The sequence below is a fragment of the Nilaparvata lugens genome, chromosome 5 (genome assembly GCF_014356525.2).
Source record: "Nilaparvata lugens isolate BPH chromosome 5, ASM1435652v1, whole genome shotgun sequence".
Taxonomy (NCBI): Eukaryota; Metazoa; Arthropoda; class Insecta; order Hemiptera; family Delphacidae; genus Nilaparvata; species Nilaparvata lugens.
This window is the reverse complement of record NC_052508.1, coordinates 22,716,608-22,741,792: the sequence shown is the minus strand read 5'-3', so window position 1 is coordinate 22,741,792 and position 25,185 is coordinate 22,716,608. Positions and strand designations below refer to the sequence as shown.

General features: G+C 34.7%; 1 protein-coding gene across 6 annotated transcripts; it reads left to right on the top strand.

The window, feature by feature from the left end:
- LOC111052112 (protein peste) lies at positions 1-24,398 on the top strand. 6 transcript variants are annotated; one of them, XM_039427961.1, is made up of 10 exons: positions 1-100; positions 11,361-11,562; positions 13,515-13,669; positions 14,200-14,341; positions 15,754-15,957; positions 17,095-17,312; positions 20,186-20,477; positions 21,245-21,318; positions 23,191-23,317; positions 23,641-24,398. In XM_039427961.1, exons 2-10 carry the CDS (start codon positions 11,446-11,448, stop codon positions 23,743-23,745), a joined length of 1,434 nt encoding a protein of 477 aa, XP_039283895.1. In that variant the 5' UTR covers positions 1-100; positions 11,361-11,445; the 3' UTR covers positions 23,746-24,398. The 6 variants fall into 6 exon arrangements, with proteins under 6 accessions (XP_039283895.1, XP_039283893.1, XP_039283890.1 ...); XM_039427959.1 differs by lacking the exon at positions 1-100 and adding an exon at positions 3,129-3,662 and having other exon boundaries at positions 11,364-11,562; XM_039427956.1 differs by lacking the exon at positions 1-100 and adding an exon at positions 3,151-3,562.
- The last annotated feature ends 787 nt before the right edge of the window (positions 24,399-25,185 follow it).

Below are 25,185 nucleotides of genomic sequence, written 5' to 3'. Positions count from 1 at the left end.
TTCTTTAATAGTTTCGGATCCAGACCTCATCTCTCTCATAGAATCTGTCAGGTCCCATTGTCCCCCACGAGCGCCTACTTCCTACAGTGGATTATCTCCAGTAAGTACTTACCGTGGCTTGTATGCTTTAATGCTTTCTTTTATTGAAGAAACTAGCTTCTAACTAATCAATTTGAATCGAACTGCGAGTATCGTACGGTAGTCATTTTTAATTACAAGATTGAAAGAGTTACACAAGTTTGCTTTGGAATTTGATATTCAGCACAAATATCTATTTATAAAAATAAAAATATCACTATTAAAAGATAAAGAGCCAAAGTAGAAATGAAGATGCAAATATCGAGTAGGAGAAAAGGGAACTTATGAATAGTAATAGATCTTCTAAGCATTCATTATTACTAGAAACAAGGAGAAATCTATGATATAATAAAATGAAGAATTGGCTTATAGACGTACAAGATAGGAAAATCACGAATGTCGCATCATCACGTCTGAACTGATTATAGTTTGTATAAAATAAGTAGTTGAGACTTGGAGAAAATATCAGTGTTGCCAAACTGTTCGAGGTTTCAATCTCTTCAAGCAAGCCCATATGACTGGGTATATTGAAATTGACAACTCTGGATCGACAGTGTTGTCGAGTTTAATACATCCTGTCATAAGGGCTTGCTTTAAAAGATTGAAATTTTGCGCAATTTGGCAACACGGATATTTAGTCCAAGTCTCAACTTATTTTATACAGAATATAACTTGAAATTTTGCTAGATTCTTAATTTTCCGAGGATGGATTTTTTAAATCCATCCTCGGCCTATAAATTCTTTAAGATTTCAGTAGGTCAAGATTTCAGTTTGTCAAGTTATTAATTTAACCCTCGCGGAACACGGGTTACCTGCTAGTCTCAATAAAAATGAGATTGTTTACAAATAATTTTCGACTGTTGGAATAAATTTCAATTGTTGAAATAATTCTCGACTGTTTTATCGTTGCCCCAATCAATTTGATCACATCAGAATTCAATTCTCAGTTTGTTGGATTACAGCTCAGGTGCTGTGAATCATTCAAATGAATAAATGCTCTAATAAAATAATTAGTAAAATCACCTAGGCTGTACTCTCCAACCGGATTACTAACAAAAGCCAGAAATAAAAGCAGAGAGCAATAATAGGAAGTGAATTGAAATAGCGAACAATGAACAACTACTATTATTGCACTCAGCGATTAAGGGAATTTCGTGCAGCGCAGCGCCACAAAGCTCACATGTTTATTGAGTAAACTGTCCAAATTTAGTTTTCAACACCTCGTCTCAAAACAATGAAATTTTCCACCTCTTTCTCCATCTTCCCCTCCTCCTATTCTCTATTCCCACGCCTGAAAGGATAAGACATATTTTAAGGCAAAGGATTCGTAGGAATCCCAAAATAGTATAGTTCGATTATGGTAGCCATCATGCTAACCACGTAATCATTAATTTTTTAAAGTGTGGATTGAAAAATACGCAATTAAACCAAACACATTAACTAAAAAAATATTTTTTAACAATTTTGTTCAATTTTAATGATAAAAATGATTCTATAAATAAAATAGATGGTAATATCTTAACTAGATCTATTTATCTGATCTAATCATTTTAAGTTTCAATGAGGCCCAGTCATTCGAAACGTGTTTCAATTTGCAATTTGATCACTTCAAATCAAATCAAATTTATTTCTAATTCTTACAGGAAAAAAACACTTACATGAATATGTGTGACTACAACAAATAAAAAAATAACTATATATAAAGCATAATGAGTTATCAATTTATCAATAAAATGTATCTTATGCTAAATGTATGTGGATGAATGTAAGGTATATATAAAATGCATTCCACTGTAAATGTATTTCCTTTTTGTTATTTATATTACTTGTGAAAAGCATTTTCATTTCCATTTTCTATTACGAAAACTCTTATGAAGATAAATTCATCGGCACTTCATTCACCGTACTGGTCCTTACTAAGTAAATTTATAAGTTGAGTATCGCATTCTCGTCCATACGATATAGTACTCATACATTGAGCAAGAAAAATGTGAAAGTAAGCATAGTTATTATGATTCACAAAATGCAGTAAAGGCATGCTCTAAATATAATAAGATAGATTGAACAGACTTTTGTTGTTTTTTTCGGTGCCATTTCTATCAATTCAGTCACTGGAGCATTGAAATTCGCAAGCCTTTCTTTGATAAGATGCGAAATGATGAACTTGACATCATTTCATTGCTGATAAAATTGTATCAATTTGCTTTCCAAAAATTATTGCTTCCTACGCTTCCACTGACGAGCGAACCTTGGTCTTATCAACGATGCAATTGGAATTGACGATCAAACGACTAGCTTTGATTGAGAAATTAGTATAAAGTTTTTGACTATTTTCAGTAAAATAAGTTTTAAATTAAGTAAATAATATATTAGTGGGCTATACGAATCCATTTCAAGCAGTCTATCATAATCTGATCATCATCAGATTTCAGCTTCCATGGTCAGTACAAAGCAGTGAATTCGAACATTTGTCAACAAATGAAGAAATAAATCTGACAAATTTATTTCACGATAAGAATAACCAATTATAAAAATTTCTTTTGATTTTGACCTTATTTCAATAACTCCAATCCTTCACATTTGGCTGACGTTTTGCCACCATCAACTCATAACAAATTTTCCCTCTGTACTCCATAAATCAGTGTTAGAGGGTTTGGTGGAGTCTTTACTGTTTTATCTTATACATTATTTCAAATCAGATTTGATTTGAATAATCAATCCAAAACAAGTCGGCGTTCCCAGGAATAAAAATATCAAGCTCCTAGACTACAAAAAAGTAGGCCTACCACCATAAATCTAGTATTTTTTAGCGCTATTAGTAATTAAAAAGGCGAATTAATACATCATAAAAATAAAAGAGCAAATTAATAACGGAAATAATAACATAAATCGTATTATCATTTCAGTGTAGGGACTATAATCGAGTGTTATGCTGCTCTCTTCTCATTCTTAACCTCTGTGATGACTGATGACCCTGAAACAGATAAATGATTGTGAATTTGTCCAATTATAATATAAATAATACATCATAGTTATCTGTTACCCCTTTCCGTTCTAAAAATCAGTCATCTCACTTTTTCTGTGTTTGTCTTTTTTCGTCTCACTCTCAATTCTGTTCTCCCCTCCTCGAGAATTATCCTCTTTTAGTGAGCTCACTAATGGAGAGTTAGTTGTCAATGAGAGAGTTTGGTGATTTCTCAATGCTGAAGGAAACAGTGACCGGTGTTAGAAATGTACTAGTGAAATATTATTACTGAACTATAAACGACAAACTATTAATTTAGCTTTCGTACCGGTATTTTGCTCGTTTCTTAGCATGATATTAGCACTAATATTCTACTTCAAGCTCTATCCCACTAGTGCGATCTGAAGTAGTTTTGCTCTCAGGCTTAGAACGTTTGATTAGGTAGACTATTTCGTTCATTGTCATTCATTCAGAACTCAATCAATTAACTGTTTTGTGTATGGAGCTTGTGGAACAACGGTGAGTGTAGTTAGTTCCTGTTTAACCGGCATTCTTCAAGAATATTGTCCTACAGTGTCTAAAATCTACATCTTCCAATCGTCGGTATTCTGTCAATGACGTGAGTTTCGTACTATAACACAATAGTACATCAATCTATTTATTAACATATTTTTTGCCAATAGTTTTCTTGGGATAACACTATACTGTTGCTTGATTATTCATAAATACAGTGTTATCTAAACAATTCGGCTCCATAAATAATCCCACCACACTGATCATTCAGGCTCGGTATGTAAAAAGTAGAAGCTTTAATGAACAATTCAAGTAAAATTACTACTAAAATAACCATGATTTCCTCCTGGAGATAAGATTCCTTCAAATATGATGTATTGAACTTTAACACAGTAGTACATCATCCATATATTCATGAACATAATTTTAGATCTTTTCCATCTGGAAAACACCAATCCCTAAGGGATTGAAAATATGGGGTTAGTAAAGGCATTTAGAAAACAATGTTCAAAAACATTAGAAAATGCGGTATCTCGGCTTCTTATTGAGAAGCCTTATGTGAGTGTGAAGTCTCATCAGGTTGGATGAAGAATATCTGCTTGAATGCACTCAGCTTGATGGTCAATGACGAATCCGCTAAGAAAGATATTCATTTCAGTTCAAAGAGACAATGCGTAATCGGAAGCAATACTTTTGAGAACACTCAATAGGACAATATTTATAATAGTGTCGTAGAAACGAGGGAATTCTCAATATTTTGGAATGGAGTTGGTTGAAGCCTCCATAGAAATTTACCACTCTAGAATAGTAACTAAAAATTGATCATTCAGTGGCACTATCCTGTAAATCCAGAGCATTGAAGCTTTGAAGACTCACTTTCGAATCTTTAAGGAGAAGTAATAGATGATTTTAATTATTATTGTGTTATAGTGTGTTATTGTGTTAGCAGTTATATGATAAAGGTCTGTCTGTTTCAAGAAGCCGGCCAAACAGCCGCTGTGTATAGATTAGAATACTATTCTCCTGTTTTGAAATATTCAATTCTCTCTTTCAAAAGGAGAATTAATATCAAGGTGAAGTAACGATGTTTGAAGATCCAAGCATAAAACGATGCAATAACAATGTTTCAGTTCAGAGTATTTGAAAATAATAAGACGGTACTGTAGCAGTGATGCTACGTTGGTTTTCCCATTCTCTTTCTTGTATTTTTTACAATTCAATGAAGCATATTCTCATTTTAGACTTTTGGTTGAAATGATAAAATATCCATTTAATATCTTCGTGTTATCTCAGTTTCCAGTTGAAAATAACCTATTGTCTAATCTCTCACCACGTTTTCATCATTGTGAACATTTATTACGTTGAGACAAATGCCACATTAGCTCTAGCTTGTACTTGGGTGATGAGGCGGATTATAATGGGAAATGAATGGACCTACAGTTTTAGTGTGTTCCAAACCACCGAGAAGCGATTTAACAACTCATTATTCTTCTGTAGTAATTTGACAGATTTTCTTAATTCAATTTTGACAGATTTTATTATTATCAATGCTGTGTTTGATATAAATTACCTTGACTCTAAAGTGATCGGATGTTACTGAAAACATAATCGAACTAGAGTTTTATACAAGCATCATCATCACTAACATCTCCTGCTATCTTCTTTATCATTATCAAAACCTTTGGCAATAATCTAAATATATATTATAAATAAATGAGTTCAGTCGTAATCCTCAAGCGCAAGCTAACTCCGTGATTCTTCTACTTTGCTTTCATCATCTTTCATAGGCGTATATCATGAAATCAATATAGCTGTTTGAAACTGGAATATAGATTGGGAACTGGGGAAATAATGATTTTGGGTTAAAGCCTTGCTTGTATCAGAGAGAATCGGAGTAGAAGAAGTTTGAATCTTGTATTCCGATCCTCTTTGCTTGTATTGTTACTATTTGAGCTCTCTCTTCTCGTCGATTGGGAAATCTCAATGATCTATTTTCATATTCACACACGTTGTATTTTGGTAAGAGAAACTAGTGATGATGGAATTCGTATTTCGAAGAATGAGCAGTAAAGACTGCTGGTTTCTCAGTCATCTGTGTCCTCATCCTATTGTGGTATGATCACTAATAATTAGATTATAACCTGAGGCATCTCTTGTTATTCATTCTTCAGAAACGCAGCTATTGTTTGTCTATATTGTTGAAAGCCTATATTATTTCTGAAAGTGAGAAGCTATCGCAGTATCGCTAGAATTAGTGTATTGAGTTATTGGTACGAGAAGTAAATTCCAACCATAGAGAATCGCATACAAAAGGTGTAAATACTTGACGATCCAAAAACATTATGCGGTTGGAGCGTGATCTTTGGTTAGATATTACCTCGAACCACATTCCACCTGGCAATGATTTTATTGTATCATCTCCCACCTGACTATCTGAAAATAATGAGGCTGATAGACTTATGTGAAAAATATGAATAGAACATACATTATGGTAATTAAAATTCACAAAATTATTGTTCTATCTTCCCTATTCACTACAATATACGGATTGTACAATTTCCTATCATACTCTTGAAAATTTAGAATCGAAGATTAAATTATACTAATTATTAGAACAAGAAGTCGTAGTTTGCAGGGTCGAGCATGATGTAAAATTTTATTTTATGCGAGCCCTACAAGAAACATTCAGTATACGAATCATAAGTAAATTAGTAAACAATGAAAAAAATACTGAAAACATAACCGAGACATAGTCCATGTTCAAAAGATCAAAAATTTGTTAATAGAAATAACTGACATCGATGACTTCGACAATTAAAGTGGAACAAGGTGGATCCTAAAGTTTCGGGACTGGCCTTAACTTTTTCGGGCTCAAATTGAGATCAGCTTTTTTATTTACACTGTTTGTAAAACGGTATCTTTCCAACCTAAAAAATGTCCGGTAATTGTACGTATTCTGTGCAGTTTTGCGAAAACCAATGAGCAATACACTATTTAACCACATTACGATACGGTATCAATAATCAATGGACTATTCAACTATTCTGAAGTATATCATGCATAACCTGCAATGCTTGGAAGTCATAGATGATTCAGTCACGAGAAAAAGCTTGAAATTACAGTGGTCTTTTGGTTACCCTTTGGTTTTATTTGAAAATTGTAGTCAAATAATTTATTCAGACCTTTATTAGACTATATTCGTGAATTACTTGGTATTATGATTTGATATCTACTAAGTGAAAATTCCTCGAATTTTATGTGATGAGATAATTTTTGTTTTAATTAATTGGCTACTAGATATGCTGATCAGCCCATTACAAAAATATACTTTGTTTATTTTTTCATGGCCAAAATTTGCTGCAAATAAATTTACTAATTTTCGGTAACAATAAGTTATCTCAACTATGTTGGAAATAGTAGACAATAGAGGTTGATGATGAACTGCTGTCAAATTATCGCCTTTATTTAATGATGTTTGATGATACAGTTTTTCTCGATGCCTTGAAAAATATGCTAAACTTTTTCAAAGTGATCCAATCTTAAATTATTCGGGAGGCCATTCACAACAAAGGCTAATTTAAAAGGCAGTTTTATCATAGTTACAGGAACACGGATGTTACATAGCTGAACGAAAACTGCTGTAATCAATATTCCTGGCTATGAAAAAGTACTAACGACTTTGATATCTGACCATTTATCAAACGTTCTGAAACAATAAATGCTCGTTATCTTTCTACAATAATTTGCCATTAGCTACGTGAATTGACCCATTGATTGATCGGCGCATTAATTGAAGGGAAAGGTCATGGCACCGTAGGCTACTATGCAAACTTACAATGATTAGGCTAATTTGTTGATTGCTATGGACATAGGCGTTCGTTGCACAAGATATTTCATTCTCTATTTCGAGTTCAACTGTTCATTGTTAGAATCACAGTATTGGCCATTGAGATCACCGAACTGTTTTGCATACGCAAGCCCCAATACGAGAAGTGGTCTTGTAGTGGATCAAAAAGGTGTGATTTTAAGCAGACGATATATTATGGAAGTTCCTACTTGAAAATAACTTCAATTGGCCAATTGTAGTCAGGACTTTGAAAATGTCATGTCAAGATTTTATTAAGATTAATTTTTAAAGATATAAAATGATGAATTAAGGTCAAGATTTTGATGAACTATTTCTCTCTACGATATTGAAAATATGATTGACCGAGCGTAAGGGGGTCTATGTTTTAACTTGACGGGATTTGCTTAAGTCTGCATGTTTGTATGTGACTCATTCTCGGCCAAACGAGAAACATATTTTTATGAAATTTGACAGGAATGTTTCTTTTTTAATGACGCGTCGATGTATGTGTAGGCGGATTTCACACCGGGGCGATATTTCCCAGGCAATTTATACATGGCAATATCACCCACGCGTTACGCACAGACAAATACTTGAAATGTAAAGGTAGGTGATGGAAATGGTTCACACCGGCGCGATTTTCAGCTTCTCACTTCTCAAAAAAGCAAAAACCACCTCAAGTGCTGCTTGCTCTCGGTCCTAGCGATAAATTTATTGAGAATTTTCCGAAGTTCATGATGAACAGTCAGCATTATCTATGAATAACATCCATGCTCCTCATTCAACGAATGCTGACTTGAGGTGACTTGAAGTCACAAACCTGTTCAGGATTCGGAGATGATGACTCTTTGTTCCCCTCAACATCTACATTCCTTTCATGCCGATTTATCGCTGAATGTATGAACCCTCGTGCAATTTATCTTGTCGATATTTCCTCGTCAATTCATTCCCTTGGAAAATATCGCGCCGGTATGAACCCGCCTGAAGTTTTTCGAAATGTTGCATGTTAAGGATAATATGGAAGGGAAATGGAGTATTCAATACTGTAATATTACTACCAATTATCACCATTTCTTCTGCTTAAAATTGAATAGGTTCGGATTTCGACCTCGCAAGGATATAATTTTCCTAGAGTCACACCCATGTCCCTTGTTTGGAGTGGATTCGTTAAACCGTCGGTCCTACGCTGCCTGAAAACAGTCGTTAAGTCACAATCACAGGCCCTCACTTTACGAGGTGTGACCTGAAAACTTTCCCAAGAACTGAGCCACCCACGTCTTTCGATATTCATTTAAGAATATCTTAACAACTTACTTCGTGAGAGAAAACTCCAATAAATTATAAGGGCACAGTTTTCTGTGCTACTGACACATATTTAAAAGAATATCAAAATATTTTACATCACACTATTATTATTAGTATCAGCCAGTGATCAGTTAAATGCTATATCTAAAACTGCAGTCGGCGTCTGTGATTTATTACTTTTCTGAAACTCTGATAGAGTTTTATGAGTTTGACCTATATTTTAGTCTATGACTTTTCATAGCTATCTATAGTTTCTGAAAATATATTGTATTAGAGATAGAGATCATTGTACATTGTAGCTCCATTGATCAATTGCTCATCCAAAACTGAACATGACGTATTTATAATCCTTACGTATTTACAATCATGTTTATGCATGTATTTCCAAAAACGGATTCATAATGGAGTTTTAGTAACTCGGATGTCTCCTGATACTGCGAGTAAGAAACACTACTCAATTCAAAATTAAATAAGAAGGCATATGTATTACACTGGCTGCTTAATCATTTAGAAAGCATACATCAGAAAGTTCATCGTGATGTCTTTTTATAAGAATAACAAAATCCATTGAGCCAGATAACCTTTCAATCAAAGAATAAAGATGAGTACAGTTGTTGTAAGTTTCTTCTTACTAGCTCAATCAATCAAACAATAATTTTATTCATATCAACACAAGCATACAATAAAAATCAAAATACAAAAACAATTCAATCGAAAATACAAATTTTAAATAAAAATCTATACAAGGTATGTCTATAAAACTGAGATAGTCTATTTAGATAAACTAGAGGAAGATCTACTTGTAGCGGAATAGCTCAATAGACAATCAAATTATAGAGTTAAATTATCAGTAGGTGCTTTTTAATAGACAATAGAATATAGGAACTCTTTACTACCTTATATAGATTACTCTGTTGTATATCCATACTTTTTCACTGTTAAAATTAAACTTGAATTTTAAAAAAACTTTTGAAACGATCGTCACTATACAAAAAGTAAGTGCATTTTCACTTCAAAAGTTTTTCAAAATTCAAGTTTTATATAGATTATTAATGTTTTGGGAAACTGCTGATTTCTTTACTGCAAACTATTGCCTTATAGGAAATTGATAAATCACAAGAAGGGGTTGAATATTGAAATAAAAACTGATTATAACTTTTTAAAGCGACTAAACTATATTTTACAATAACTTCCTCATTTTAACAGGATATTTTGATTATTTGCACAATAAGATAAAAATTAATGCAGTCTTCAGAACTTCTACACAGGAGAGTTCAAGTAGTATTTACCGCGTGTAAACTGTAAATCAATTTCATTCACTTTAGCACACTCTTGTCCCGATAAACGAATTTCATGTTCTACGAACGGTTCGTTCAAACTAATCTACTTTTAATACCTTAAACGTATGCATACATATTTTTTGCTGAGTATGATACTCACATGAGCTCTTGGTTCCGTCTTGGGTATAATACAGATGATGATTAGATTAGATTAGATTTGAGATGATGATGATAGATGAGTGACCTACAGCTTTAGGTGGATTCCGAACCATCGGGAAGCGGTTCAAAACTAATCAATGGTATTTGGACGTGTTCGACTCGCAAGTGTTCACCCTTATAAACGGGAGTAAAAGGCGCATGGAGCTCAACTTATTTTATGAGAGTTTCCTAGTGCGACTACGAACCCAATTGCTTCCCCACACTCGAACTTATTTAAGCTTATTAAAATAAAAGTAATCTTGTGATCAAGTATAGACCATTATAACGTGTTATTCACCAGATCCTTCGAAATAAATCACGTTAGTTTGAATGAGACTTTATGCAGCCACCTTGCTTACTTTATGCAGATCCAATTTTCGGAAAAAATCATGAGACATGATTTTATCAACACAGTCTTCAACTCAGTTATGAGGTCTCAATATGAGTTATTGATGTAGAACTGTAGGATTTTCAACATATTATAACTAGTAGTTCTGTGAACAGGAGACCTTTCGCTCAGTAAGTTACATTGGCCTGTTGTTATGTTTTCTCAAACATTAGTAAATAGTTTATCAATTTAAAATGTCTAGAAGAAATTCTAAATAAACATAGAGCTTTCTGTCCTATCGTAGCGTGACGTATCGTCCCGGAATGTGAGTGTGAGCGCTGCTATCAGGTCTGGCTGCAACTGTCTACAGCGTTGATGGGAAGATACATTTTCAAGATGATCGATGTTTTTGAACGGGTAGTATTATAGTCCACTAGACAGCTGATTTATGATGAATAATTCTAAAGTCTGATTTTTACGGTGATATTGGCGTTCAAAGGAGACTCCTTTTCCTTTTGTATTATCCTTGAAATGCAAAATTTCAAAAAACCGTAAGTATACGTCGACGCGAAATTCAAAAATGAAAAATCAAATTTCATGAAAATCTATTGCTGCGTTTCGCTGTAAATGCGGAATATAAAAACATAAATAATATAAACAAAAATATGAACATATAAACATAAATAGAAAAGAAAAACCGTCGACTTGAATCTTAGACCTCACTTCGCTCGGTCAATTATATAAATAATTCTATTTCATGGGGATTTGTTCATTATTTTGTTGTATTTCTAAAAGATCAAATGATTGAGTTTTTTCGAAATACGCTCGATTTGTGATATTTTCTAGAAGTGCCAAGAGTGAAAAAGCCATCAAAGGGAAGGAGCAGACTGAAGGTGAGGGTGGGGCAGGGTCGGGGGCGGTGGAGGTGACAATGGGAGGTGGCAGGAGGCGGCTGTGCTCGAGCACTGTGCTGGGGGCGGCATTGGCTCTCATCTCCATCCTGCTCGCTCTCGTCTGGGCGCCAATACTCGACTACTTCGGCCGCAAGGTGAAATTCGAAGCTCTATTGAAAGTATTTTATCAAAATTCTGTATTTATTAATGATTAAGTCTGATTTTTAAAAAAAATTAGTCATTAGTGATCATTTAAAAAAATTCAACTTCACTAGAAATGTGGAATTTCTTTCGGAAAAAATCATGAGACATGATTTTATCAACACAGTCTTCAACTCAGTTATGAGGTCTCAATATGAGTTATTGATGTAGAACTGTAGGATTTTCAACATATTATAACTAGTAGTTCTGTGAACAGGAGACCTTTCGCTCAGTAAGTTACATTGGCCTGTTGTTATGTTTTCTCAAACATTAGTAAATAGTTTATCAATTTAAAATGTCTAGAAGAAATTCTAAATAAACATAGAGCTTTCTGTCCTATCGTAGCGTGACGTATCGTCCCGGAATGTGAGTGTGAGCGCTGCTATCAGGTCTGGCTGCAACTGTCTACAGCGTTGATGGGAAGATACATTTTCAAGATGATCGATGTTTTTGAACGGGTAGTATTATAGTCCACTAGACAGCTGATTTATGATGAATAATTCTAAAGTCTGATTTTTACGGTGATATTGGCGTTCAAAGGAGACTCCTTTTCCTTTTGTATTATCCTTGAAATGCAAAATTTCAAAAAACCGTAAGTATACGTCGACGCGAAATTCAAAAATGAAAAATCAAATTTCATGAAAATCTATTGCTGCGTTTCGCTGTAAATGCGGAATATAAAAACATAAATAATATAAACAAAAATATGAACATATAAACATAAATAGAAAAGAAAAACCGTCGACTTGAATCTTAGACCTCACTTCGCTCGGTCAATTATATAATAATTCTATTTCATGGGGATTTGTTCATTATTTTGTTGTATTTCTAAAAGATCAAATGATTGAGTTTTTTCGAAATACGCTCGATTTGTGATATTTTCTAGAAGTGCCAAGAGTGAAAAAGCCATCAAAGGGAAGGAGCAGACTGAAGGTGAGGGTGGGGCAGGGTCGGGGGCGGTGGAGGTGACAATGGGAGGTGGCAGGAGGCGGCTGTGCTCGAGCACTGTGCTGGGGGCGGCATTGGCTCTCATCTCCATCCTGCTCGCTCTCGTCTGGGCGCCAATACTCGACTACTTCGGCCGCAAGGTGAAATTCGAAGCTCTATTGAAAGTATTTTATCAAAATTCTGTATTTATTGATGATTATTAAACATTGGTGATAATTTTAAAAAAATCAACTTCACTAGAAATGAGGAATTTCTTTCGCTAAAAATGTAGATGATCTTCAACTTCTCAAACGACAGTGATTATTAAGATGCTTCAAGATTATTCTGTTAATTCGTAGAAAACAATTTTAATTTTTAAGGTATCAAAGCTCATTAATGTTATCTCAAACAATTTCATCACCAGTAAATTGAATAGAGAACTAGTAATTGAAATCAATACATGGTCTCAAAAAATGTTATTTTGGTATAAGTAGCTTCTATCTAGAGAAATTTCCTCATACCGGTACCTTAGTATAAAGACTTCTCATGTTTTGTGTAATTTTCAACTATTCTTTACTTTCCCTTAAGCCTTCACTCTGCTACTTTCTCCTCCCTTCCTTACTCCCCTTCCTCTTCCCGATTTTCTCAATAAATATTAGATGACAAAATCAAGTCTCATGTTATTCCATTATTATTTTCTTGTATTGTTAATCATTGAACACTCAGCCAATGCGCTCAGGTTCTTTCTAACCTTGCAGGGACTTCCCGTTTTTATATGGTATATTTATGGTATATTATGGTATATCCCGCTATATTTATGGTATAATTCTATTTAATGGTATTTATTAACTTTTATAACAATTTTTGTCATTGTTATTATGTTTTTGGGACTAATAAAGATTTGATTTGTTTTGATGATTTTGATTTTTTTGTTATGATGGTTGTTTTTTGATAACTGACTGGATGTTGCAATTTGCAGGCTCTAACGCTGCTGCCTGGTACCATGTCCTATGAGAATTGGCATAATCCTCCAGTCCCAATGCATATGGACTTCTACTTCTTCAATTGGACAAATCCACATCGAATAGCGACAGAGAAGCCACATTTCGTTGAAATGGGCCCCTACCGTTACAAGTAAATTCTATGTCCATTTAGTACAATTCCCTTATGCAGTTTGAACCACAATTAGAACATTAGAACGTTATTGAATCGAACAATCTGAATAGGTATTTTGATGTCAGTAATTGAATATCATATAATTCATCAGATTGTTCCATCGCGTTTCACGAGAATGTTAGATTGTTTTTGATAATTTTTTAATTTTCATTAAAACATATTTCTATAATCTATTTCCAGCTTCGAGGTGTAATGCATGAATGTGTGGCGATGTGCATTAATATGAATGAAAAATGATGTAGAAGTCTACCAACCTTGCGAGCACCTATCTTGTCTTGTTGAAAAAATCAATAAGGTCTCAGGCAAAAAAACACATTCAATACAGCTTTTAAACTACGCTTTGAACTTTGAAACTTCTATTCTTGTGTACTTCATTGAATTAAAAAATTAGTTATCAGAATATCTGACAGTCATTATTTCGATTAGGCTTATCCCGTCTCTCAAGTATAGAATTTTTTTCGCAAATGTTGATTTTGTGTGTTTTGTAGTGAGAAGAGGCGTAAAGTGAACATAACGTGGAATGGGAATGACACCGTCACCTATCGCAACCTCCGCCAATGGTTCTTCTCACAGGATGAGTCATCTGGCAGTCACAACGATCTCATCACTACTGTCAATGCCGTTGCTTTGGTAAACCTTACTCCAAATATAATGCAAAATAGAAGAGTTGAACGCATTTAATCGTGATTAGATCAAGAATTCAAAACTATCAAAAAATAAACTTCTCCTAGAGACTAGACTTCTAGAAGAGCAAGAGGAAATTAATGAGGAGAATAATCATGATGCTCTTCAGAACTAAGTGGAGACACTCTTCACATGAACCCCCTGAAGATAGGAAACTCTGATTTCTCTCTACTGATGGAGCTCGGGAGAGTGACTCTCATAAGATTCTCAGTGATAATTTGATAGAAGGTTGGAGTGGGAGCAAATTCGATAAGAGAATGATCGATGATTTTCATATCAAAATTTTCTTAAAGCTGAAATAAGAATCACACATCATTTTCTTGGTATCGCTGCTTTCCTTTGTTCTGTGTTAAATAAAGTATTGGTAAATTTCCAACTGAAAAACAAATCCAACTATTATAAGTCATCTTTCTGTTACTCAATAAGACAATTTATGCTCAACTTTCAACTTTTCAACATGGACAAAACTTTAATCTTAATTGATAATTATAATTCTCTGTTCATAACTTAGGCTATTCAAACAAATAAAATTTCAATTGTCTCAATGTTGGCTGTGTCAAAAGCTATACTCCTGATACCTTATCTATTGAAAATCCATCTTCATCTTTCAGCTATTATTGTAATCACTGGGCTTACACTATTCAACACAAAAAAACTACTTAAAGGCTAAACTGTACTACTTAAGGGTAGAAGTGGATGTGGCTCCTACAGTATTAACAGAATAGCGGCTTTTATGATTTTGTTCAGTTGAAGGCAATCAGGAATGGACTATCAAAATATGCAAGCATATAAAAAAACATTAAGAAACGGGACGGAGCGCTGATATCTCAATCAGTGATACCTCCAGTTATCAGCTCAAGGTACGTTTCTTTCTATACGACCGCGGGTGACAATAGAAAAATAATACCATTGATTCTCATGGGAGTGCTCACAGATGTTCTGACAAAGTATGTACTCTAAATACCCTCTCATGAGAATAGAAAAAGGTATTCTTTCTCGAGCGACAAGATTTAACCAAATCAGGCAAACAAATTGTATAATTTCGATCACCCGTTGTACAAACCAGACTTGGCCACTACTAACATGTACTTTCCCCCCAAACTCAAGACATGACTTTGAGGGTTCTCAAACTAACGAGGAGCTCCAAAACAAAGGCATAGCCCACTTGAACTAATTTGGCGGCATCATTTTATGAAAAGAGTTTCGGTGGGCTAATCCACTGGTATGACAAGTGCCTCAACCTCAACGGCAATAATGTTGAAGAATAATCATGAGTGTGAATAACTTTCATTGAAAATATACATTCGTCTTTTATTATCGGAGGTTGAGAAAATGACCCTCTTATTTGTAACTTTTAGGCAGCGGCACGCCGCGTCCGCTACAAGTCCAAGTTCGAGCAGCGCACGACTTCGCTGGCGCTGACGCTGATGTCGCAAGGCGTGCACGTGACCAAGCCGGTGCGTCAGCTGTTATTCGACGGCTACAGCGACCCCCTCGTCACACTCGGCCACACCTTCTCGTCGGCCAACTCGCCCTTCGATCGCTTCGGATGGTTCTACAAGGTAACCAGAAATAATTGTAGATCGTGATAATCAAGAAGCTCCATGATTGTTTCTTTCGGCCTTACTACGAGTAGAATAGCAAATATTTTTTATAAATGGCCCTTGTTAAATTAGGAATATAGCAGTCAGGCATGTGCAGTTGCCTTCCTTCAACCTCCACCCTCAACTGCACCGAAAGACTAGGGATCGACTTGTCACACCACTTCTGTACGCTCAATCATAGAGAAAAGATAGCATAAGTAGATATCCCATAGTATAGATGTTCCAAAGATATGGTTTATGTTCCAAATTCCATGGATTTTTTGTTAACTCAAGCCGATTTTTGACAACTGTCTATTGAGAGACTACATAAAAGCGTCACATATCTTCACGGAAAAGAACTACTGGAACTATCGGCTTGAGATAGCAATGAAATTTGTAAAATAAACGCCCTATAACATGGGATATCTTCTAATGCTATCTTTCCTCTACGGCTCAACGAATCAACGTTGATAGCTTTATAATGCCGAGTTCTGCTAACACTCCTCAAATCCCATTTGATCAATATCAAATGAACTTCTTGTCATTTTTTAATAAATCTTCAAACTGAATTGGATTTCACCAACTTTAACAACCCTAAAAACTCATCACGACTTCTCCACACGTAGAGAGATTTATGCAATGTACTCAGAATACACTCTTGAATGCATTCTATGTACATTGTATATATGTATGATTTATGACTGTGTTGATCTTATGGTTTGGTCCATGCACTTGAGAGATTGGCTTTCAGTTCAGCTGACGGATCATAATGAAGGCCGAAATCTTCGTGAGTAGAAGCCTTCAGCGTTGATGAATTATTGTTGAATGTTACCTGAAATTTATGTTGGTTCCTACTAATTCGCATTCCAAGATAAGATTTTTAAAAGATAGAAAAGCATTGAAAATTATAAATTTTTTAAATCAAATAGAATAGGCCTAATCAGAAAATAATGGAAAATGAATGTAATAGGAGAATAAATTGTACGAGTATAGTATGCCAAACACCACTGGAGTCACAATAAAGGCAACCTGGAGCTAGGGCTGGACATTTTCATCGAATAAAGTTTTGCAGCAATTATCGGAAAATGTTCTATTGATTTGATGCTTTAATTGCAGAGAAACGGCTCGTACTCATTCGACGGCACGTTCACGATCAACACGGGAGTGACGGACATGAACCGTCTGGGTGTTCTCGAGCGATGGAACTACAACACACGCACCTCCTTCTACCCGGGCCGTTGCGGCAACGTCTACGGAGGCAGTGGCGACCTCTATCCGCCTGGCGCGAAAAACAAGCACAGCAACGTCAGTCTCTATTCCGCCGACATTTGCAGGTCTTAACAGTTTATTCAAATACATTCAGAATATTCGATCCCATTTTCAGAAAGTTGGGCTGATATCTTGTTTGTTCATGAAATTTATCATTTTCATCTTCAAGGTGAAACCTAAAACTAAGGAATGTGGATTGAAATTGTAACCAGAATAACAGATAAGAGTAGAAAATAGTGAACTCAGTAGGCCTCTATTCTTATCAATGAATTATATATGAAGTTATAGTTATCTTTAAACTGTAGGGCTACAAACATTTCAACTTCGAGATCAAATTCCTTACACGTTTTTTCAGTAAGCGTGAGGAGTTAGACAATCAAAAAACCAAGTTAAAAAGGTTATTCTTGAGAAATGTTTGATATACATCACAAAATGTACGGTACTATTGTTGAAAGTTTGTTGCTGATTCATTGGATTTAATGGAATATTTCAATAGTAAATTGTTTAAATTGGTTCTGTTCATAGCTGGGAAAGTCGACAAAAAAAAAAAAAATATTGTAAATTTGAAGGTAATCTTCAATATTTCACGATATTCATCTTCATTTACAGTTAAGAATAATATCCAGTGATTCTAGTCGGAAGTTTCAGCAGAAGCTATGTCGAGGAGTACGACGATACCCGAAATCTTACGCAGAGATTCATTGAATATCGGTACTGAATACAATTGTCCAGGAACTGTTTGGTACAAGTCAAGTCGTATAGGGAAAACGCAGATAAAATTGCAGTCTCTGAATAGATAGTAAGGCTTCTTGGGAAAAATAAAATGGGAAGCTAATGAAGATGAAAAAACCAAAGGAAGCTTAAAATGTTGTCACGGGTTGCCTATCTTGCTCCTACATATGGATTAATGCAGTCCTATCGTCTTCAGTAAAGTCGTGGTATGCAATCAAAAGTTTTAATTAATTAATGGAATTTTATGTAAAGTAACATTTTGATTACAGTAATATGACTGAGCTGATGTGTTCGTCAATAATTTCCATTATATTCAGTTGATTAGATTATTATCAAAAATGACATAATACTTAGTTCCTATGTTTCTATGATTCTCATCTATTTTTTTTTTAATTCCGAAATATGATAGGAAAATGCTTTCAAATGCTTTTGCAATGAATTCTCCATGGCTTACTGGAGATATGCATATTTTTTGGTCGAATTTCATCCCTAACTTTTCATTCTCTTCAATTGGTATTGGGGTAGTGATCATGTAGCAAACAAGAAATAAAACATAACTCCCATCAGTGGTGTATTATTGGAAACTAAATTTCCTGTCAGAGTAGGAATATATTTGATGTTCTCTATTAAGCGTTACTCGAATTGAGGGTTCAGTCGAGGATCAACAATGGTTTTGCGCTGAGTAGAATTGGTCACTCTTATCAATGGAGCTCATAGGCTACCGTATATTCAGAAGTAGTGAAACCCACATCAAAAGCAGACCCATCTGTTGTTTGACTGTAGACCTTGTTATTAGTCTCATAACACCTCAACTTGCATCAATATTAATACGGTAGTAGTTGTGTGGAATAGCTCCTATCATATCGTTCCTGAATTATACATACGATGAAAACACAAATCTCAAACTCAATATTGCTGTACTATATTCATGTAGAGTGTATAGTGTACTTCTCTCATTCATTTCTACAGGGCTACTTGATGGTTTAATATATAAATTCACTACATTATATTCCCTTATATTTGATGGATATCCGAAACCGGTCGTGCCATCGACGAAAATAAAAGGGTACCATACTAGTAATTAGAAGTATAATTTAGAAGTATACTTCTGAATAAGTATACAAGTTGGTATAAATCTCTCTCGAAGTAGAATGTTGATGAAAGCTTTCTCACTATGAGAGTTTCAAAATTACACAATGCTGGTCTGCTTGACTGAATAAACAAAAACTATTCATTGATTCAGTACAAGTACATGCTTTTTCCCACTACACTTAAAATAAAGCGATCAGTGTTCACAAGATACTATTAGCCGATACTAGACAACCAGCATCTTAGGAAACTAGTATACCCTTCAGCATAATAGATTATTCAAATCCAGGGTCGTGATTATTGTAAGCGATTAAAAAGCGTTAAATTATAATTGTCACCATTATCAAATAACATAATATGAACAATGATTGTTCAACAAATTTTCGAGAATCTCCACAAGCTAACCTTCTCGAAAAAGCGTGTTATCAATGGTTTGATGAATTATATTAATGTATTTGATAATGTGGAGAGACTGAATTGATTAAAATTTACTAAAGCAAGACCAAAAATATTCCTCAATCTACTAGCGAGATTAATTGGTTTACGAAAATTCTAATTTTTCCTGTACAGTCAAATAGAACTACTTAATTACTTTTAACCCAACAGTATTCAAGCTTCAATTTGAGTTAACACACTTGAAAAAGCTCCAGTGGTATGGGAGAATACTGAAAAATGGCGGCATGTGGGCAATGCTCAATATAGTATAGTTGGATGATTATAAAACTGTACTGATAAATTCAGAATCGCGACTGCAATCCTTTGATTCAATATTTTAATAAATCCACAGGTACTTAAGTACTTGGATGTTTCCACAATCAATGTCAATGATTATCCGGTTGAAGGCAATGATTCAATAATTCATTCTAGTCACCAAAATACACGATATACATCAGACTATGTCAGAGATACATATACACAATTTTTGTAACAAACTTGTATGTGTGTGTGAAATGAATAAATAGTTCTGAACAATTTTCAGTTTCTTGTTTAGGGATACTTGAATGTACATAGAAATAAAAAACGTAAGGTACTTTGACAATACAATGATATCGGATACAGTGGATGTTCTCAGTGAGTTTTGATAATCTATGATCTATTTATGATGTTTCTGTTTCAGATCTCTGACGATGACGTACGCGAGGGAGGAGGACGTGCAAGGGGTACCGGTTCTGCGCTTCGAGGCGGACCCGCAACTGCTGGACAACGGGACGCAGCTGCCGGGCAACGAATGTTTCTGCAACGGCGACTGCGTCCCGTCCGGGCTGCTCAACCTGACACGATGTCGCTTCGGTATGCCCGCATTCGTCTCGTTCCCGCACTTCCACAACGCCGACCCCTTCTACCTGCGACAGGTTGACGGTCTCTCGCCCGACGCTGCACGACACACCTTCTTCATGTCTGTTGAGCCGGTAAGTCTCCTTTCCATATCAATCAATCAACCAATAATTTTACTCAATACAACACAGAATACACAAAATGAAACAAAAGCAATACAATCAAAATACAAATTCCCAATCAAAATATATTCATTCATATATAAAAATATACTCCCACAGCTAAAACGTTGAATTATGAGTATGAGGTAGTGGTATTTTATGTTGTGTGTTTATTTCTCGATTATGAAAAACATAGATATTGATAAAAGATAACTACAGTCGCGGTCTCACGAGTTGATCCCTGGACCGATTTACCCCATCCACAACATCAAGACACTACTATGCATAGAAATAACATAAATCAAACAGCTGAGTTGTTGCCAATTATTTGAGTCAACCATCCTAACAAGCAGTAATCATTTTCTAATTTGGAATGCAGCAGTTAGGTATTTGCTTCCTTCAACTTCCGCCCTCCCCCGTGTAATTGAATAAACCAAGTAAAAATTGTTAAAAGCTAATTAATACATGATTCAGAGGTCAACAAGTTCTATTCATTTTTCATTTGAATGATGCTAATGATGCCATTATATGGCGTGTAAGCAATTTGAGCTATCCATACTTGCTGTATGTAAGTAACCAGCCGATGATAATCTTCACCGAACAACTTATTGAGACTTATTCATATTTTCAGGACCAATTTTGTTGTAAACTGTTCATAATATAATATAAGTTGATAAATACAAAAAAACGAATGAATATTTTTTCATGAACTTCCATTTAGATTGATGTTATTTTTTCAGACGATGGGTTACCCACTGGACATGGCAGCAAGGATTCAAGTCAACTTGTTGGTTGAACCATCTCAGCATATAGCGTGAGTACCGTTACTTCTACAGATTAAAAATCTGGTGTGGTACACTCACACAACTTTCCTTGCTCATTGATCTATAAGCCTCCTTACCTATGTTAATAGGGCAAGGAAAGTAAAAATAACCTTCCAAGGCCTAGATTGGTCTGGTTCAAAAATTCAACTTTGTAATAATGCATATGGAATTTCAATATCAATAAAGGAGATGTCTAACGAGATATCCAATACAAATCATAGGAAAGGAGAATTTTCTACTCGAATGGAGCTTTAAAAAGAGTTTTCATGCTCTACTATTCTTGAAAAATTGTCTGTGCAGCTTTGTATAGTTGCACGTTGGATTTTTGTGAGGGAATGAATCATTAAAAAAAACTTACTCATTACACAGTACATTACTCATTATAACTGGAGTTACATAGATTATCATAAGTAGTAGTGAAGGTTTCAATAGTTGCACAATAAGAAAAAAACGAAGAATGCTCCGGAAACTAAAGTATTTAAACCTGAGCAATGTAAAATAAAAGTCAACTGATCCGATGTTGATATGCATGATTTCCAATTTCAGTATAATAGTTATTCACAGTTCATCTATTCCAGATTCATTATTAGATGGAATTTACCATACCATAGTTTCAAAACTGAACAGCAATAATGTTTGTACACAGACTGCCAGTCTATTACAATTCAATATAAATGCAGTAACATTATAAATACTGCAAGCTCTTTGTTGGATACGTTTTCAGGTATCAAATAATAAATGGAACTCTGGTAACCAATAATATTATAGAGCACCTACACAATAGCTCAAAGCCGGAGGACAATAATTCTGTATAAAAGACAAATCAACTAATTTGCGATATGTTTCAGTTTCAGTCACATAATAAACGTGCATATCGGTTGATATCAAACGTTTCCAATAGGTTTCATTTTTGGCTTATCCAATTTCTCTTTGTATGTGTCGTTATCATTATGAAATGCATTATTAATTCCAACTGGCTGGCGCGATAAAGTTAGTAGTTGGATGAGCCCATGTCAATTAGTGTGATTGATATTTATTTAGATCTGAATTAATAACAAACGGTAATGTATTATTCGAATATTGGAGTGTGGTTGTCATTTAATAAGCCTATGACCGCGGCATCAACTGCAAATTGACTATTTCTCTCCTGGGGACTCATTTGCCGTGATTTTCTGAATGTTGCAAATGCAATATTCTGATTGATCTGGCTTTGCTGGTGTGAATCAACGCCGTTGGAATAATATGCTCGCTGATTTAATTAGATACCTGTTCGACAGATTCGTTATTCCACATCAGTTTGGCTAAATTAATGCGATGGCTAATGAAATAATTATATGACGCCATCTGTTGAATTTTTTTATGAATTGTTAATTATTTCAGCAGTTATTGGAAAATGAGCTTGAAAACGGGATGCCACTTCTTCTAATTGGAAATAATTTATCAAATCATCAAATAGGTATTCATTCCCATTCATCGATGATCTTGGATTTCTGCATATTTTTGCACATTGATTCTGCAGATTACACATTGATATCACAATTCTTAACCAAGACAAGCATGATTAATTAAAACAGAAAGGAAAAGAGGGAAGAGTTGTGAATATAGAATTTTTTAATTGAAGTAAGTCAAAATTACATTGAACAAAAATAACATTGTAATATTTATGCACTCATCATTGTTTTGGCATGAACATTCTTCTTATCACTGCAAACTATTAACCATAGGCTGCACACTGGATGCATCATTTCAATTGCAACAGTTAACCAGAAGACATGCCATAAGATAAGTTATCCTTTTCACAGATCATTTGAATACTTGTATTGAATTTTGAGTGGGAACTGTATTGGTATGACTTATTGCAGGCTTTTTGACAAAGTGCCACACCCCATGTTCCTGCCTGTGCTTTGGGTGGAGCAGCGGTTCGCTCTCCCACCAGATGTCGCTGCTAGTCTTCGGATGGCTCTCCTCCTGCCTACCATTGGATACACGGTGATAATATTAATAAATTATTGATCATTCATTTTTCACACCACAACATACATGGCAGAAGTGGAAAATGTATTTGAAGTTCTAGAAAATCAAATAATAAGATGAGAGCGTTTTACAGAATTTCTAGGTAACAGTCTCAGTCTTCCAAAGATATTCTAGTGTTTGATATCTGATCATTTCAAACATCTGTATTGGAGCTTCATTGCAATGAATAAATAATTCTATTTCAGGAATAGATACAAAACAATACAAATTTAAAGAGAGAACTTCTTCACTATTGTATACTATGTAGAGTTCTGATATTTTTCTTTTTTATTCAACAGGTTATATTGATCTGCTTCCTCGTCGGTGTGGGAATAGCCGTCTATTCAGTTATGCAAACAAAAAAAGAGGAACCCATCAAACTTCAGCATAAAACATTAACGTAAAACAATTTCTTCTACGATATATCACCGCCATTGAGTTAAAACTGGCTCTTGCTCTGTTGAAAATATTCAATCAATTACAAATAACACTATTCAGAACTGAAATTGAAAACGTTGGTGATGAACAAAAATGGAGCCAGTAACATATTTTTTATTGAATTCTGAAGATATCAGAAAATTACAAAATTATACTCATCTTAATTGCTCATGGAATGAGTCATTCGATCAAATTCAGCTTTCTTCATATTGATGGAAAGATAATTTATGCTTTAAAAACAATGGCATCATAAACTGGCAATTCAAATCTTATTTTTGTAGATATTCTATGACGATTATCCAAGGATAATTAATTTTGTATATTGTATAAACTATTTGACTTAATGTTTTATAATTCTTTGCTCTATCCTTTTTTCAAGAATGACTAGTCAAACACTTAAATTGCGCCAGACTTCAAATTAATGTATTTCTCTATTATTTATTTTCTGTATCATTGACTGAAATGTTTAATCATGATTTCTCAGTTGAATCTATATGATTGTTTATTGGGGCGTGGAAATTCAATATTATGTAACCTGTGAAAGTTTTTATTCATGTCAAGGAAGAATTATCCGAGGACTTACTGAGTCCTGGACTCAGTAAGTCAAGAACTTATACAACCCGGTCCTTAATTGTTTTTTAAACTCTAGTACCTTCCATAAATAGTATGATCACCATTCATATTTGTTACTTCAGCAACTAGATACTAATTAATGAATGTGCGAAACTCCAATGTGTATCACAATAAAGTAGATTCAGTGAATAATATTCAGAGAGTGAAGTTGATTCGATAAAAATACTTGTATCCTATACTTTCTTATACATGGATTCAGTTCAATCTAATATGGTAGGGAATAAATTATCTCCTCTACAGTAAGTATAATTTAATTTTTTCTGTTGACTGCAGAAATGCATAATTCGACCACAGTTCTATTAGACCATATCGATTCAAGTAATTGTATTTCAGCACTCAAGTCATTAAGTTTGTATGAATCTGTCAAAAGCGAAGGTACGATAATAATCTACATGAGCCTGTAGAAGACAAGCCGAAATTGTTGGCTCAAGCAAGCATTGATCCATGGATGGTGGCAGTGAGAGAATAAGACATATCACGAACATGTGGCACGAATCGGAGGATGATAGTGGTTTGTGAGCGATTTCTTTTGTGCTGAATATCATATGCCCCCCTTTGCCCAACTTAATCCGTTATTTATTATACGATGCCTGCGCTAGTTTCGTTGAATAAGTAGGCCACAATATCGCGCGGCTTGTTTCGAAAATAAGTCTCCGGGTGTCAGTCTTGATCGCAGGGGTGGTTTGTGTAGGGTGGGGGGAGGTGGAAGGGGGTTGCAGGATTTCCCTCGCGGCCACCTTGTTCACGAAAGGGGGGCTTATTACGCTTGGATG